This window comes from Alexandromys fortis, unplaced genomic scaffold (genome assembly GCF_014885135.2).
Source record: "Alexandromys fortis isolate MF-2015 unplaced genomic scaffold, M_Fortis_MF-2015_v1.1 scaffold_206, whole genome shotgun sequence".
In the NCBI taxonomy this organism is placed as follows: domain Eukaryota; kingdom Metazoa; phylum Chordata; class Mammalia; order Rodentia; family Cricetidae; genus Alexandromys; species Alexandromys fortis.
The window spans coordinates 1-15298 of NW_026068097.1; the positions used below are offsets into that span (position 1 = coordinate 1).

Sequence of the window (15298 nt, forward strand, 5' to 3'; positions counted from 1 at the left end):
AGCTGCTCAAGTTAACACACACTTCACTCACAGCTTGGTACAGAAGCAACGGGTGGGGGATGAGCACTCAAGGGGGAAAAGGACTCGGTGGACAGCCGAGTGGGTCACTATGAGGTTAGCAGAGAAGTGGGGGGAGGGGGTGTCAGAGGCGGGAGTAGCCTCCCTCGGGATGGCCATGGGGAGGGGGCATCCGTGTTGGGAGAGCCAGGCAGAAAGAACCCTTGAGGCGGCCTCTTCTGTAACTTCCACCCGTCTGGTGTGGGTGGCAGACGGAGGATGGCACCTCGGCAGCAGCGCCAGGCCACCCTCTCGGGTGGGCAGGGTTGGGGGCCAGCCGTGGCAGCTGCCTGCCGAGTTGTATTCACCAGGCTCTCCTTGCTTGCTCTCTGGAATTCTCCAGCAGCCCTGGACAAAAGAGAGCAGAACAAACTACCGCCCCACCAAGTCCTCCTGCTGCTGCTCTTCCACCTCCTCGTCCACACCAATCTGTCCTGCACACTCACGGGCTCTCAGACCAGCTGAGGGCACAAATCTTATGGTGCTGGGTACGCACCCCCAGCCCGGGGATCTTCTTGGGCACTGCTGTCTTCCCCCCACTCACAGTCCTGCCGGGGTGCCAGGATGGGATCTGCCTCCGGGCTGGCACTGGTGTCCCGGGGCCTTTGGGTCCAGGGACCCTGGTGTTTCACTCACGAAAGGACTCAAGGGTGCTGCCCTCGTGAGGCTCCCCTAGAGCAGTGTAGATGATCCTGAAGACGGGCTGGATCCTGCGGCCTCCTCTCCGGAGCGCTGTCTCCCGGCCTTGCTGCACTTCTCCCCAGGCATTGGTTCTCTCTGGCCAGGACAGCCTCCACACCCCATGGGGACTGGAAGTTGCTAGGTTTCTTAGAGTCACAGCCTTCCTATCTTCTGCCTCTGCTTTCCTGATGTCCCCATCTGAGTCCTTGTGGCTCCATGCAGCTGCAGCAGCTCCTGGCTTCCTCCTATGGTACATCCTAGGAGCCTTGCATCTGCTCATTACTGAGCTGAATGTGGTGTAGTTTTGCTTGTTAGAGTTTTCTCCAGCTGGCATTGGCTTAGGGGACTTAACTTGTGCCTGGTTATTTTGCCATTGTACCTTACTAAGGTCCCCTGCCATTTCTCTGAACTGCTCTTTCCCCTCCTTCAAACATCTTTTTTGTCTCCTTGGCTTACGGGAACAGTGGTTACCCTGTTCCCTGGAGCCTAGTTGGTCTTGGGCTTGGGGTGGCTCTTCTCCCAAGCCCAGGCCCCGTTTCCCATCTCCATTGCAGCCCGTCTCTTCTGCTTCACTAAGGTCCGGTTGGATGGGTTCAAGCAGTGTACTCTGATGTGGCCTTCTTCCCCGCAACTATAGCAGAATGTGTCATAATTCCGCTTTCTTGCACCTTGAGATCTATCTCTGGGCACACCTCCCCTTCGGTGCTGGCCTCTGCCCCTCCGGCGACGGGAACCCTGGTAAGGTCTTTTCTCAAGACCACTGTCAAAGGCAGGAACAAACAGTGCCCTCTCCCTGCCTATTTCCAGCCCCTGTGGGCAGCTATTCTCTGCCCCCATAGTAGCTTCCCACTCCTCCTCCTCACGAAATAAACTCATCAGGGCCAGGAAACCAGGTGGCTTCCGACGCCGTTTCATTAGCTTAAGTTTCTCTCGAAGTTTTCCAGTAAGGATGGCCCCACCTAAGATTCGTTTAAGGCGGGTCTGATTCACATTCCTTCGTGCTATTGCCCTTTTCTCTAGGGCTTTTTGGAGCAGGGTCTCCAAACGGACCACAAAGTTAGAAACTGTCTCTCCTGGCTCCTGATAAGCCTTACAAAATTTCATCTGGGCCATTCTGCGGCTCTCCACAGGCCCAAATACCTGGCGCAGGGCCTCCAGGCACTCCTTCACTGTGACGGCAGCATTGTTGGCACGGAGCACATTGACCACTTGTAGAGCGGGGCCTTGCAAGCATTCCACCAGCCTCCGCCTCTTCTCCACCTCAGGTACCTGCCACATCTGTAACATCTCAGTGGTGTGCTCAAGCCAGGACTCAAAGGCCAATAACCCTGGGACTGACGCTGTGTTCCCAGAAAAGACTCTTAGTTCTCGGTAGAACATTTGTTCTAGCAGAGGCTGCATCACTGCACCGAAGGTCTGAGCCCAGGCCCAGAAATCTGCTGTTATCGCTGCTTTGTTAGGTGAATAATTAGAGTGTGTCCCAAGGAGCCTGTTTAAGTCTGATACTGAGCGCCTCTCTTCCTCTAAGAAGTGGTTCAGTCTATTGAGAAATTCATCATCTGAATTAGGGGGGTTCACAATCACTTCCCAGGGCCCACCCTTTCCTTCTATTTCCCTGGGTACCAACGCATAGTCAAAATCATGTGCAAGTTCCACCAGAAAGGCCTGGGCGTTCTCCTCCCTCCTAAACATCCTGCCAATGATCCTATATCTTCCCAGATGCCTGAGAGCTTCGTGCAGAGTCTCCTCAAATTCATTCTCACTACAGTCCTCAGGAATCCCCAGGATCAGCATAGACCTCTGGGTGTTCAGATGCTCCCCCCTACACCAGTCCTGCAACAGGTTCAATGGCATGGCTCCAACTTCAAGAGATTCTAATGTAGGGAGTGATTAGGGTATGATGCACATAAATTTGGGGCAAATTCCAGATCCGTAGCCCTCCCAGGCCTCCAGAGTCTGTAAAAAGGGTGAAAGGAGATTAATGCGCCCCTCCCCCCCCCCGCGTCCCTTCTACGCCACCCAGCCTCCACCCACCTCCTGCGAAGACACTTCTACAGCCCACCCCGCTGCGTGCTATAGCCCCCTCCTCACCCCAAAGGCTGCAGCGGAGGCCCCACCGGGTTGGGCCCTCCCGCTGCAGCCCCCTCCCCAACCCAAAGGCTGCAGCAGTACCACCCTACTGGGCGGAGGGGGCTGCCCAGGCCAGCCGCTTCCTCCTGTGAGCTGGTACCTCTTAGGTCAAGATGCTTCCTCATTCACTGCCGCAGTGAGGTTCCCAGACTGCTCAGAGAGGAGGTGGGGTCGGACACCATTCCTTTCCAGGGTCTCTTGCCAGCTTCCTTGCTCCCTCTGGCCCTCTGGTACCGCACGTCGTCCAATGCGCTGGCGCGGGCTCGCCTCCGCTCTCTGCAGTGCGGACTTGGGGCGGGGGTGCTGTGGCGCTGAAGCGCGGACCCTCCGCGTCGCCTGGGAGACCGCTGAGCCATTGGCGCATGAGGATCACGCGACAAGTCTGTTGCCTAGGCCTTGGGCAACCTGGGGCCTCAGGTGACGTCACCTGCTGCTGCCCACCCCCAACATACCTCCGCTACTCCAGCACAGAGGACCCCACCTCAATTCTCTGAATCTGGCGTTTATGAGTCAGTATCCAGTGTCCTTCTGCCTTTGACTGTCCCCAAGCTGTCCCTTATCATGACTCCAGGTCAGTTCCGCTCTCCCCGAGAATACAAAGTCAGGGCCCCAGAGTGCTCAGGGGTCTCCACAGAAGGGCACCAGAAATCTGTGTTGCCCCCTCCAGCTCTGTTTCCTGATTAAGGCCAGGGAGCAGGGACTCTGAGGGGTTTTGCCCTGGTGAGTCCCTATCTTGACCTAGTCTAGTGACAGAGCTGGGCAAGCAACACCTAGTCTAGGTAGAGTCCCTGGAATAGATAGCTAGCACATGAGCCCACACACCCCATCCCGCCCCTCCCCACGGAGCGTGCACCATCTGGGTGATGCCCATCCCAGTGGAAGGGGCTGCAGGCACTTTCACCACTGTGGGGCCTGCATGCCTTCCTGCCCTTGGTGCCAGTGGCCAGCTCACAGGAGGGTCCAGCACTGGCGGCCCTTTCCTGCTCTGCAGGCTGTATATCCAGCTTCTTGAAAAGCTGCCTTGGAGATTTGAAGCCCAAGGCAGTTGTGACCCACAGGATGAGAACTGCTGCTCCACAAGTAATGAGTCTCCTTTCATGACATATGGAATAGCCCCTTGGCATGCCTACTCTGGAGATCAAGCATGTATGTACTCCTTAAATAACATCAAACACGTTGTTCCCAATTAATGTCTCTCACAAAACAGGTGCTGCCTTCAGGCCTCATACTGATCTCAGCTTTGTTGCTCTAAAGGTTCAACTTGCTCCAAACCACATCTTTATCTGCTCATCCTACACTGTCATATGCCAAACACACTGGTTCCGGGAGGAGAGATGGCTCAGCTGTTAAGAGCACTGACTATTTTTGCAGAGGACCCAGGTTCTATTCCCAGCACCCACAGGCTGGCTTATAACTCCAGTTTCAGGAGATCTAATGTTCTCTTCTGGCCTCCATGGACACCAGGTATGAGGTGTACAGACATACATAAGCAAAGCACTCACACTCATAAAACAGTCTTGTCAAAGCAGAGAGACGTCATGGATTTCTCTAGAAAAGAGTTAATCTGTGAATGTTCTGAACATTAGGCAGAGGATTGGGTAACAGCAAAATTGGAACAATAGGTTTGAATTTGTTCAAATTGTAAAGTTTTTTCTTAACACATTTGTAAAGTTAATCATTGGCCTTGAAGCCAATAGAAATGCATCATTTGCTTTGTGTCCCCATCAGCACAAAGGTACCACATATGGAAAAGTGATGAGGAAACATCAGTTACATTGTCGAAGTATAGTAGACTGTGGAGAAGGAAACCGATTTATTTGGCCTTGCCCTGGACTAGAACATCAGTGTGTAAGAAGGCTACTCAGAGGCCAGCTAGGATCACCACATGCCGCACTATGAGATACTGTACAGTAATTCTGCAGAAATGCTCTGCTTTTACAGGTTACTAAAGAGCAAATTAAGTAGGTATGTTGGGGACCACTATAGCTACATCTTTTAGATTTTGCAGATTGTCCTAATCTCTGAAATCCACCTCTGTCATTGTTTTTATTATAATCTTCTGGCCATGTGAGATAGGAAGGGGTACATTTCTTCAGGCTTCCACCTGGTTTTCCTCATCTGCAGGGACAGGTGGGACAGTCACATTATTGAAATGCTACTGATGTTGACACTGACAACCACACCACACACACACACACAGACACACACACACACACTTCATTAGTTACAGAATTGAGGGTTGGAGGGTTGTGGAAGAGGCCCTCAAGAAGTTTCAAGATAGCTTGGGGGTACAAAGAAGGCAATCTGGGTTCCCGTGTTGGTGATAGTGAGGCAGAGGTAGAAGTTCCCTGTAAGAACAGGGATTTGCTTGATTTGAATGTGCCTAAGATGACAAAGGGAACACCAAGGCTTTTTTTTATCAGGTTGTCCTGGATCAAGATGGAAGATAGAAAGCTAACTTCTATAGGCAATGAAGGCTGAGTCCATGGCTTCTGCAGTGCAGAGAATAGAAGCTTCTTGGTAGTTAAAAATGAAGTGGCTTGCACTCTGCCTGACCTTCAACCCCAAAGGATATGGTGGTTTGAAGGAGAATGGTCCCCGCAGGCTCATGGGTGTGAATATTTGGTTCCCCTATTGGTAGAACTATTTGGGAAGAATTAGGAAATGTGGTCTTGGGAGAGCTGTGCCACTGGTGCTGGGCTTTGAGGTTTCTTCCCAAATAGTCCTCTCTGTCTGCAACTTGCTGACAAGATGTGAGCTCTCAGCTGTCCCTGCTGCCACGCATGTGTTTGCTCTGCCATCATAGACTCTACCCTCTGAAACCATAAGTCCCACATTAAATGTTTTCAGTCATAAGTTGAATTGGTCATGGTGTTTTATCACAGAAATAGAAAAGTAACTAAGACCGAGGGGTTTCACTAGAAGAAATAAGAATACAATATAGGCAAAAGGTAAACCCTCTGTGACAAGGATATCACTAAGCTCTCTTAGCATCATAGATAAGACTAGTAAGGTGCCACAAGAGGGAGATAATGGGAGAGTGACAATTATAGTGCCCTCCCCGATGTCATAGCTAAGCCTTAGCTTCAAAGATACAGAGGGAGCCAGGCCTGGTAGCTCTGGTGGGTTGAATGAGAATGCCGCCTATAAGCTCATATATTTTCACTAACTGTTTGTTAAAGGCTAAGATGCAGGTTTGTTGGAGGAAGTGTGTCTCTGGGAGTGTGCTTTGAGGTTTCAAAAAGTCAAGCTCTCTCTCTCCCTCCCTCTCTGCTATCTGTCTGTCTCTCCCTCCCGCGCGCTCCCTCCCTCCCTCCTGCGCGCTCCCTCCCTCCTTCCCTGTCTCCCTCCCTGTCTGTCTCCCTCCCTCCCTCTCCTCAAGGATTGGGATGTTAAGTTCCCAGCTACCAGTCCAGCACCCTGCCTATCTGCTTCTCATCATGATGGTTATGTCCATAACCTTCTGTACTGGCTGGTCAACTTAACACAAGCTAAAGTCATTAGAGAGGAAGAAGCCTCAGCTGAAGAAAGGCCTCCATGAGATCCAGCTGTAAGGCTTTTTTCTCAATTATTGATCCACGGGCACACCCATGGTGGGTGGTGCTATCCCTGGGTTGCTGGTCCTGGGTTCTATAAGAAAACAAGCTGAACAAGGTCTGTGGTTCTGCTGCAGCTGGGATTTGTGCTGATCTCCAAGGCCTGTGTCACCACAGGAGGCCATAGGAACCATATCTGTTGAAATCTGAGGGCAGCTGCGCTGGCTTTGCCCTTCACTGATCCTGAGATAGCTGGCCCTACCCCTCCCTTGGCACTCCCTCTCCAGCAGGAGAGCTCTTCCAGACCCTCACTGGAGAGCTGCCCCTCACCCCAGCACTTGGAAGAGATGATCCCACCCCTTACCATGGTTGTGGAAAAGCTGGTTCTGCCCCTCACATAAGGGGGGCAGTCCCAGTGGCCCAAAGCCCAGACTGACCAGCTCAGCTCCCATCCAGGCCCACATCCTAGGCCTTGGGTTGGCCTACTCTAACATCTATGCCATCTATAACCTGCTGGAGCACATGAAGGGACTGGTCGCGCAGAATGATAGCTGCAGGATCTCCAATACTCAGAGCCACAGCAGGGTGTCTGAGAGGAGTTTCAGTGAGGGCCCAGTGATGATGGTATGCCAGAGGCATTGGACCAGACCACTCATTCATTGTAGTGAACATTGCAGGTGAGGCTGATGTGTGACACACGGCAGCCTCCAATGCCACTAGGGCAAATGAAGAAGTATTGGAGAGGTGTGTGTTTGTTTGTTTTGTCTTTAATTAATTTGGGGGTTTTCTTTTGGGGAGGATGCTGCATACGTATATATGTGTGTATATACATATATAGATATATACATATACATGTATGTGTGTGTGTATATATATATATATATATATATATAGAGAGAGAGAGAGAGAGAGAGAGAGAGAGAGAGAGAGAGAGAATCAGAAACTGAAAGGCTCTGAGTAACGAAGAAGCACCAAGGCTTTCTTAACAACTTGTTCCATGTGAATCAGGATGGAAAACAGAGACCTGGAAGCTATAGCCTTTTGACCAGGTATATAGGTCTGTATCTTCAACAACATACAACACACTCATGGAATAGGTCTAACATCCAATCACAGAGTGGTTGGTTATGCCCAAATAACTTTCACTATTATACCAGTGATCACACATCCTGACTGGTTAGTATTATAGGAGACATATCTGTCTACAACTGGATAAGATCCTTGGCGACTTTTCTCCGCCAGCAACCTACACCAGTAATATGATCAATAGCCACCAGTGAGAGAGTTTCCAGCTCTTTTTTGCAGAGGATGATGTCTAATTCCCAGACAAAGTGTTGAGAATAAGTCACTGCTACGTGCTCAACCCTAAACTAGGCAATTATATCAACTTTTCCCTGTTCTCCAGGCCTAAGGAACATCAGAGAAGAGAGGAAAGAACTTAAAAGCCAGAGGGTGGGGGCAGGGAGAGACTGGGATGAAATTCTGCCAACCAGATATGACACTGCATTCGCAACCACACACACACAGCAGCTAGGGATACTTGTATGTAATTGGGCCTTCAAACTTTCCTCCATGGACAGGGGAGGTGCCCATGTGGCTTCATTTTTCCCTCAGGAGCTATTGACTGTTAATGGTTGTTAGAAGAGAGACTGTCTTTTTTCTAATGGAGCTAGGTGGGAAGAATGGGGTCAGAGGGAAGGGAACGGGGATAGCAGAGTGAAATGGAGGAGTGAGTATAAGCACAACACAGTGGTGTGTGTGTGTGTGTGTGTGTCTGTGTGTGTGTGTGTAAAATTGTCCAAACAATAAGGAGTGATGATCTCTGCTAGGATCAAGTGGGAATGAATTCAGAGAAATGAGAAGGCATATAGCAGAGTATAATAGGGAGTGGATATAATCACAGTTCACAATACACTGCAAGTGTGTATAACTTTTTTTAAAATGGTGTGTTTGTGCGTATGTGGGGAGGAGGCGTCTTTGGCTCTTCAATACCAGGACAGAACAATCCTCTTTCTACTCTTCTCTTTTTTACATTTAAACAACGAGAGACTCCATAACTACTGAGACTGGACAAAGTGTGACCCCCACTGCTGGGCCTCAGTTATTAAATAAATGCACAGGTAAATTGAACTCCCCCATCTGGCACGGTGGAAGTTGGCTCAGTCTTGGGGAGTGTGGGGGAGAACCTGGTGTCCTTGAGATCAGCACAGTTAATGAGGTCACCTAAGCTGCCTGCCCAGGCAAGGCCACCCTTAGGAACACCACCTTGGCCAATCAGGGGTCTGCCTGAGACGGGAAATGGAGTGGGGGATGGGCAGTGGGAGAACGCTGGAGCAGTGGGAACTATTTGTGGTCATCCAGCGCCATCTTGCGTCTTGTGCGGGCACTGCCTCAGGAGAAGCCCCGAAGACGCCAAAGCTGCCTTAGCAGCCATTTGGTGGTTTGCACTGGAGCATTCCCCAGGGTCCACCACTACTTGAGCTCAACACTGCAGGAAATGGCCGCTTGCGCAAGCGCACTCTTAACCAGGCATTTGCTTTGCGGACAAGTTCCCCCCAGACTGTTCATGAGGATACGGTCATATGGAGACTTGTAGATCACTAAAGCTTAAGCATGCTTGATTACACTGCCCTAGAATTAACACACACAGTACACAAACAGATGGGTGTTTTCTGTTTCTGTTGCTCGTGTATCTGGAAATGTGAATGAAACATTGGTCCACTCTTTTCCATCATAAGTGTGTTTGCTAAGAGATCATGAACCCTAAAACTATAAACTGCAAAAAAATGTAAAATAAACTAGGAAACTATGTCTATGGTGGGGCTTATATGTATACTTTCTGCCTTCCCTTTCATGTCTTATTTTTCTTTTTCTGAAACAGGCAATGTATAAAAAAGAGGATGCAAGCTTATTGAGAAACGGGTAACAGGGAAGAGAGAGAAAGAGGCACAAAGACCTGCTTGCTTCTTCAGAAGAGCAGTGGGAAGAGAGTGGGAGTAGGCAGGGCTTGTCTCTTAAAGGGACCTTTGCACCTGCATAGAGTCAGCATACTTCTTGCCATGTGCAGAGGGGTGACTGCACTGTGCCAGCTTCCCAATGGGCAGGGCCAAGATGTGCTTAGATGCTAACAGGGGATACCCATTTTTCTCAACACTCAATGCCCAGATTCTGCAGGACTACCTGTGCATAGTGAAGAACAGACTGTGCCGGAGAGACTCAGGTTGGTCAGAAATTTAGTTAGAAGCACCTAGGGATGGTATGTGTGGGGCAGATGACTGGAAATCTTCTAGGACAGATATAGACTACAGACAGAAGTTAAAGTTAAGGAGAATAGGGAATTTTTTTTTTTATCTTGGGTTTACACTTGAAACTTCCAGGCCCATGGTCCTGGTAGGTGGAGAGGGAGCATGCCAACCAAGTGGGGGAGGAAGCAAGAGAAAACCCACACGCAGGAATAGACAGGTCTGGAGACATAGGCTGCTGTTAACTGACAAATCTGGAGTCAGTTTGACCTGGGAATGATTCATTCAAGTCTCTTGACTCCCTGAAGCTTATAAGAATTTTTTTTTTGAGAAGCATTTTTGTCTATACTTAGAAAACAACCGAGGGAAATTTAAAATTTTGAACTTGTGATAGTATCCTTGTTGCCAAACACCTGCACCAGTGCAGCCAGGCAGTCCTGCGCAGGGGTGTCTGGATTCTCTTCCAGAAGCTCACACAGGAGATTCAGGGCAGGGCCGCCCAAGCTCTCGACCAGCCGCCGACGCCGTTCCGTCTCGGATATGTGGCGCCACATGTATAGCATGTCATTGGCGTGGTCCAACCAGCTCTCGAAAGACAGACCCCCACAGCCGGGCTCTTCCATCCCAGAGAAGTGCCTCAGCTCCTGGTAGGCCATGTTTTCCAGGATAGGCTGCACGGCTTGGCCCCAATGCTGGATCCAGGCTCCAGCCCCATGTGCCCCTCCTGCCACATCAAAGGGCCCTTCCTCACCCGAGCCTCCTGCCTCACCTGCGGCTCCTGCCAATCCCACGGCTCCTAGAATGCCTGCAACTCCCATGTCACCTGCAGCTCCCTCCTCATCTGACAGTCTTGCCTCACCTACTGCTCCTGCCTCATCCTCTCCTACAGCTCCTGCTTCTCCCACGGCCCCTCCATCATCCACAGAGCCTTCATCCCCTGCAGACCCCTCATCGCTCCCAGAGCCCTCATCACCTGCAAAACCCTCATCATCTCCAGAGCCCTCATCACCTGCAGACTCCTCATCACCTGCAGACCCCTCATCACCTCCTGCTCCTGCCTCTAAAACGCCTCCTTCTCCTGCAGCCCCTACCTCACCTGCAGCCCCTGCCCAACCCATAGCTCCTATAACACCTGCGACCCCCATGTCACCTCCAGCTCCCTCCTCATCAGACATGCTCGCAGCCCCTGCCTCAACTACATCATCTTCCCCATCCACAGCCCTCTCGTCTGACAACCTTGCTTCATCTACTACTGCTGCCTCATACACAACCCCTCCCTCATCTACAACTCCTTCCCCATCTGCCCCTGCTCCTTCCTCATCTGGCATGCTCGCCTCAGCTGCAGCTTCTTCCTGGGCTGCTCCTCCTGCCTCACCCGCTCCTTCCTCACCTTCTGTTTCTTCCTCTTCTGACACTCTTGCCTTGGCTGCAGCTCCTTCCTCCAGTAGGAAGGGGGCAGGAGGAGCCACATCTGCTCCTCCTTCCTCACCCTCAGCTCCTTCCTCAAAAGGTACTCTTGCCTCATCCTCGGCTCCTTCCTCAGCTGCTCCTCCTGCCTCACCCACAGCCCTAACTACATCTCCTTCCTCCATTGTAGCCCCTGATCTACCTGAAGCCCCTGCCCCACCTGAAGACCCTTCCAAAGCTTGCCCGTGAGCCTGTGCAGGGAAATTGACTGTGTCCTGTAGCTCGATATCAGGGACCCGAGGCAGGAAGATCACAGTCCAGGGCCCCCTATCATTTGGTATTTGTTGGGGGATCAGACTTTGGTTTAAATTGTCAGCGAATTCAACCAAAGCGACCTTTGCCCCGATCTCTTTTCTGAAGACCTTGCCAAGCACTCGGTACCTGCCCAGGGGCCTGAGGGCAGCCTGCACAGCCTCCTGGAATTCTTCTTCCTCACAGTCATCAGGGATACCCAGGATGAGCAGGGAGCGCTGGGCATTGGCACCCATCCACCTGCACCAGTCCTCAAGAATAGCCAGTCCCATAGCAGGGGGACTAGATGGACAGCACATGATTGGACAAAAGTGTGATCCTCTGCAGCGGTCTGTGAGTGCAAAAGAGAAAAATGAAAGTTGGTATCAGACAGCCCTGCCTCCGTTATTTAAATAAGAATGGCCCCCATAGACTCATATATTTGAATACTTAGTCAGGGTGTTGCGGATTATTCCTGTACACTGTGTGCAGATGTGTCACTGTGATTGGTTTAATAAAGAGCTGAATGGCCATTAGCTAGGCAGGAAGAGGGACTTCTGAGAACAGAGAACTCGGAGAAGAAAGGAGGTGTTGTGAGCCAGAAGCAGGGAGAGCAAGACATGCAGGAGAGGTAAAAGCCACAAATCACCTGGCAACACGTAGATGAATAGAAAAGGGTTAATTTGAGTTATAAGAGCTAGTGGAACAAGCCTAAAGCTATAGGGATTAATAATAAATCTCAGGGTAATTTTTTTTGTGAGCTGGCAGACCAAAGAAACATCCATCGACACCAGAGGGTGGAACTCTTTGATAGTATTAGAAGGGCTAGGAGGTGTGGCCTTATTGGAGGAAGTGAGCCATCTTACCCATACCAGCTGGAGCTTCTCCCCAATACGCTCTGCTACAGAGTAACTGAAAGCCTTATCCTTTCTTTCTTCACAGAGGATCTGGAGCTTGAGTTTCCTACTCTGATCTGAAATCAAAACCTTGAGTGTCTTCCCTAGGGTTAGATTGCCCACCCTAACACACACTATAATCAACAGCCCAGCCCTAGGATTCCCACTCCATCCCATCTGGAGTTGCTCAATTTCCCTCCCACCATCACCTGCACTTTTGCTACCAGAGCCTCTTCTGCAGCTAGAGCCCTCACTACTCAGGCTTCTGTGGCTACTGGAGAAGTTCCACCACCTCTCTGCATGTGTTCCTATGTGTCTGAGTCACGGTTTCTATTGCTGTGACAGAACACCATGACCAAAAAGCAAGTTGGGGGGTGGGGGGAGAGGGTTTCTTCAGCTTACACTTCCATATGGCTGTCTATCACCAAAGGAAGTCAGGACAGGAACTCATACAGGGCAGAATCCTGGATGCAGGAGCTGATGCAGAAGCCATGGAGGGGTGCTGCTTACTGGCTTGCTCCTCATGGCTTGCTCAACCTGCTTTCTTATAGAACCCAGGGCCACCAGCCCAGGGGTGGCAACACCCACAATGAGCTGGGCCCTCCCACATCAATCATTAATTAGCAAAATGCCTTACAGCCAAATTTTATGGAGGCATCTTCTCAGTTAAAGTTCCTTCCTTTCAGATAACTCTAGTTTGTGTGTCAGACTGACTTAAGACTATATCCACTATTTGCCAGTGTTAACAATCTCTTCCCAGGGTGTCTATGGTCAGTCGAGTTCTTTTTTTTCCTTTTTTTCTATTAATTTTTTTTCACTTATTTAACACACCAACCACAGTTTCCCTCCCAACTCTGAGTTCTTGAGAAAGTGAAACCTGCAGCTCCTTGATAATTTTCTCAACTCTGACTCCAGGGATACTGCAGCCTGCAGATTGTGGAGATGATTCTGGAACTGCCTTAAAACCCTGAAGAGGAAATCCAAGAACACACTTAAGCCAAACATTCCAAAACTGTTGCATTTGGGGGAAGGAAAGTCTCCCAAATCATCTGTGGATAGTCACGGTGGTGTCTTGCTTCTAGAATTCCTAGGAAAATGAAAAAAAAAATTTCTGGTATCTGTTCTGGACTAATAACTGGACACATGCAACTATCAGTGTTGCTATGACAACAGACCTGCACATCAAAGGCTTTCTGTTACGGTTTGGAGGATCTTGGAGCAATAGGTATATCTAGAGACCTTCTACAAACAGAATGGTCCAGGAGATGTGGAATGGTTAGGGGCTGGTTCTGGCAGCTGGAAGTCAACAAGCAGCCAAGTGCTGGGATTACAGATTATGCCTCCACTCTTCCTCTGTATTTGCCAGACCACCTCATTATTCCAGGAACCTTCCTTAGGCAAAGGCTGCCTGTGTTCCTGACTCGGGTGTCGTACCACAGCTTCTTAGACTGCAGAGTCAGTCTTTAACACCTACAGAAGCACTGAACTAAAGAGTGCTTATTTTAAGACAAGCAAAACTGCAGCTGAATATTCAGATGCCTTTCCCACTTTCTTAGTATTTTTTCAGAATTTTTATGAAGAATTCTGGAAAACATGCGCAGCACAGACGAAAACATTTGTCCTGCCTGGCCGTGGTGGTTCACGCCTTTAATCCCAGCACTCGGGAGGCAGAGGCAGGCGGATCTCTGTGAGTTCAAGGCCAACCTGGTCTACAAGAGCTAGTTCCAGGATGGGTTCCAAAGCTACAGAGAAACCCTGTCTCGAAAACACCAAAAAACCTCATTTGTACTATCCTAGGATCATATAGTGAATTAGTTTATCATGGCACTAAATAGGGAAAATTAATAGAAACGTTAAAGTTTCCCTCACTATTAATTTATAAAGCATTCCATTATGATCTTATAAGGTACAAGTAATAAATCCCTATTTTTATATGTTAAGATTTGCTTTGTGACCTAAAATTGATCTATTTTGGATAAATTTGGCTTTATTCCAGGAATGCAAGGATGATTAAACATGCAAAGCTTTAAGTGCACATATAATGAATCTGAGAAAGAGGCTGAGTGGTGGTGGCAAACAGCTTAAATCCCAACACTCAAGAGGCAGAGACAGGCAGATCTCTGAGACTGCAGACAGGACAGTGACAGCTGTTACACAGAGAAACCCTGTCTTGAAAAAAATCAAAAAAAAGGAGGAGTAGGAGAAAGAGGAGAAGAATGGAAAGAAGGAAGGAAGGAAGGAAGGAAGGAAGGAAGGAAGGAAGGAAGGAAGGAGGGAGGGAGGGAGGGAAGGAAGGAAAGAAGGAAGAAAGGAAAGAGGGAAGGAAGGAAGGAAGGAAGGAAGGAAAGAAGAAGGGAATCAGAGAAAACATGTCATGGTCATCTGAATAGATTATTTTATATTTTATTTGCAATATAATTACATCATTTACCCCTTTTCTCTCTTGAACTCCTCCCATGTCCCCACTCTAATTTTAAAAAACTCTTTAACAAAGTCTTTTTCTCTTGAAAGTGTATGTGTTTTAATACTAGACATCATACTTAAGCTGCTCAGTGTATGGCTAGGATTAAAGCTGCAGCTTTGCCAGCTGGTTCTGCCATGTTCCTTAACTTTTTGAGAGTCTAGCTTCATGGTAGAGGTATTGGCGGGACCCACATTTATTGTCAAAACTCTGTGGAGTTTCTAGGACTATGCCACCACCAAGAAGCTAAGGACAGGAGCAGAAGCTAAGTCAGGGCAGATGGGAGCTGGGAGTGTTAGTTTTCCTCTGAACCCAAGTGGCTAGGTTTGGATTTAGCTCTGGTCTGTGCTGGTGGCTAAAAATCCACAGACAAACAGGTTTGTCGTGAATTCGTACCACAAACATTGGACACCAAGTATAGCATGATTAATAAAAACCCAGACAAAATTTCTGACCTTCAACCTAAAGGTCAGAAAAGCAAAATAGCCAGCCACTGGCTCTTACCTCAACCTCAGTCTGAAAATGGTGATCATTCCTCCAGAAATCTCGGAAGGAGGCTGTGTCTGAGAGTTGTCTCCTCCCATTTTATATTCCTCT

At 49.4% G+C, this 15298-nt stretch overlaps 1 protein-coding gene across 1 annotated transcript; it reads right to left on the reverse strand.

Annotated features, from left to right (window-relative positions):
* Window positions 1-8: 8 nt before the first annotated feature.
* Window positions 9-12400, reverse strand: Pnma3 (PNMA family member 3). Its single transcript, XM_050123615.1, has 3 exons — window positions 10027-12400; window positions 3103-3325; window positions 9-2612 (listed from the first exon to the last, which is right to left on the reverse strand). The coding sequence occupies exons 1-3, from the start codon at window positions 11662-11664 to the stop codon at window positions 1225-1227; spliced, it is 3249 nt and encodes a 1082-aa protein (XP_049979572.1). The 5' UTR covers window positions 11665-12400; the 3' UTR covers window positions 9-1224.
* Between the last annotated feature and the right edge of the window lie 2898 nt (window positions 12401-15298).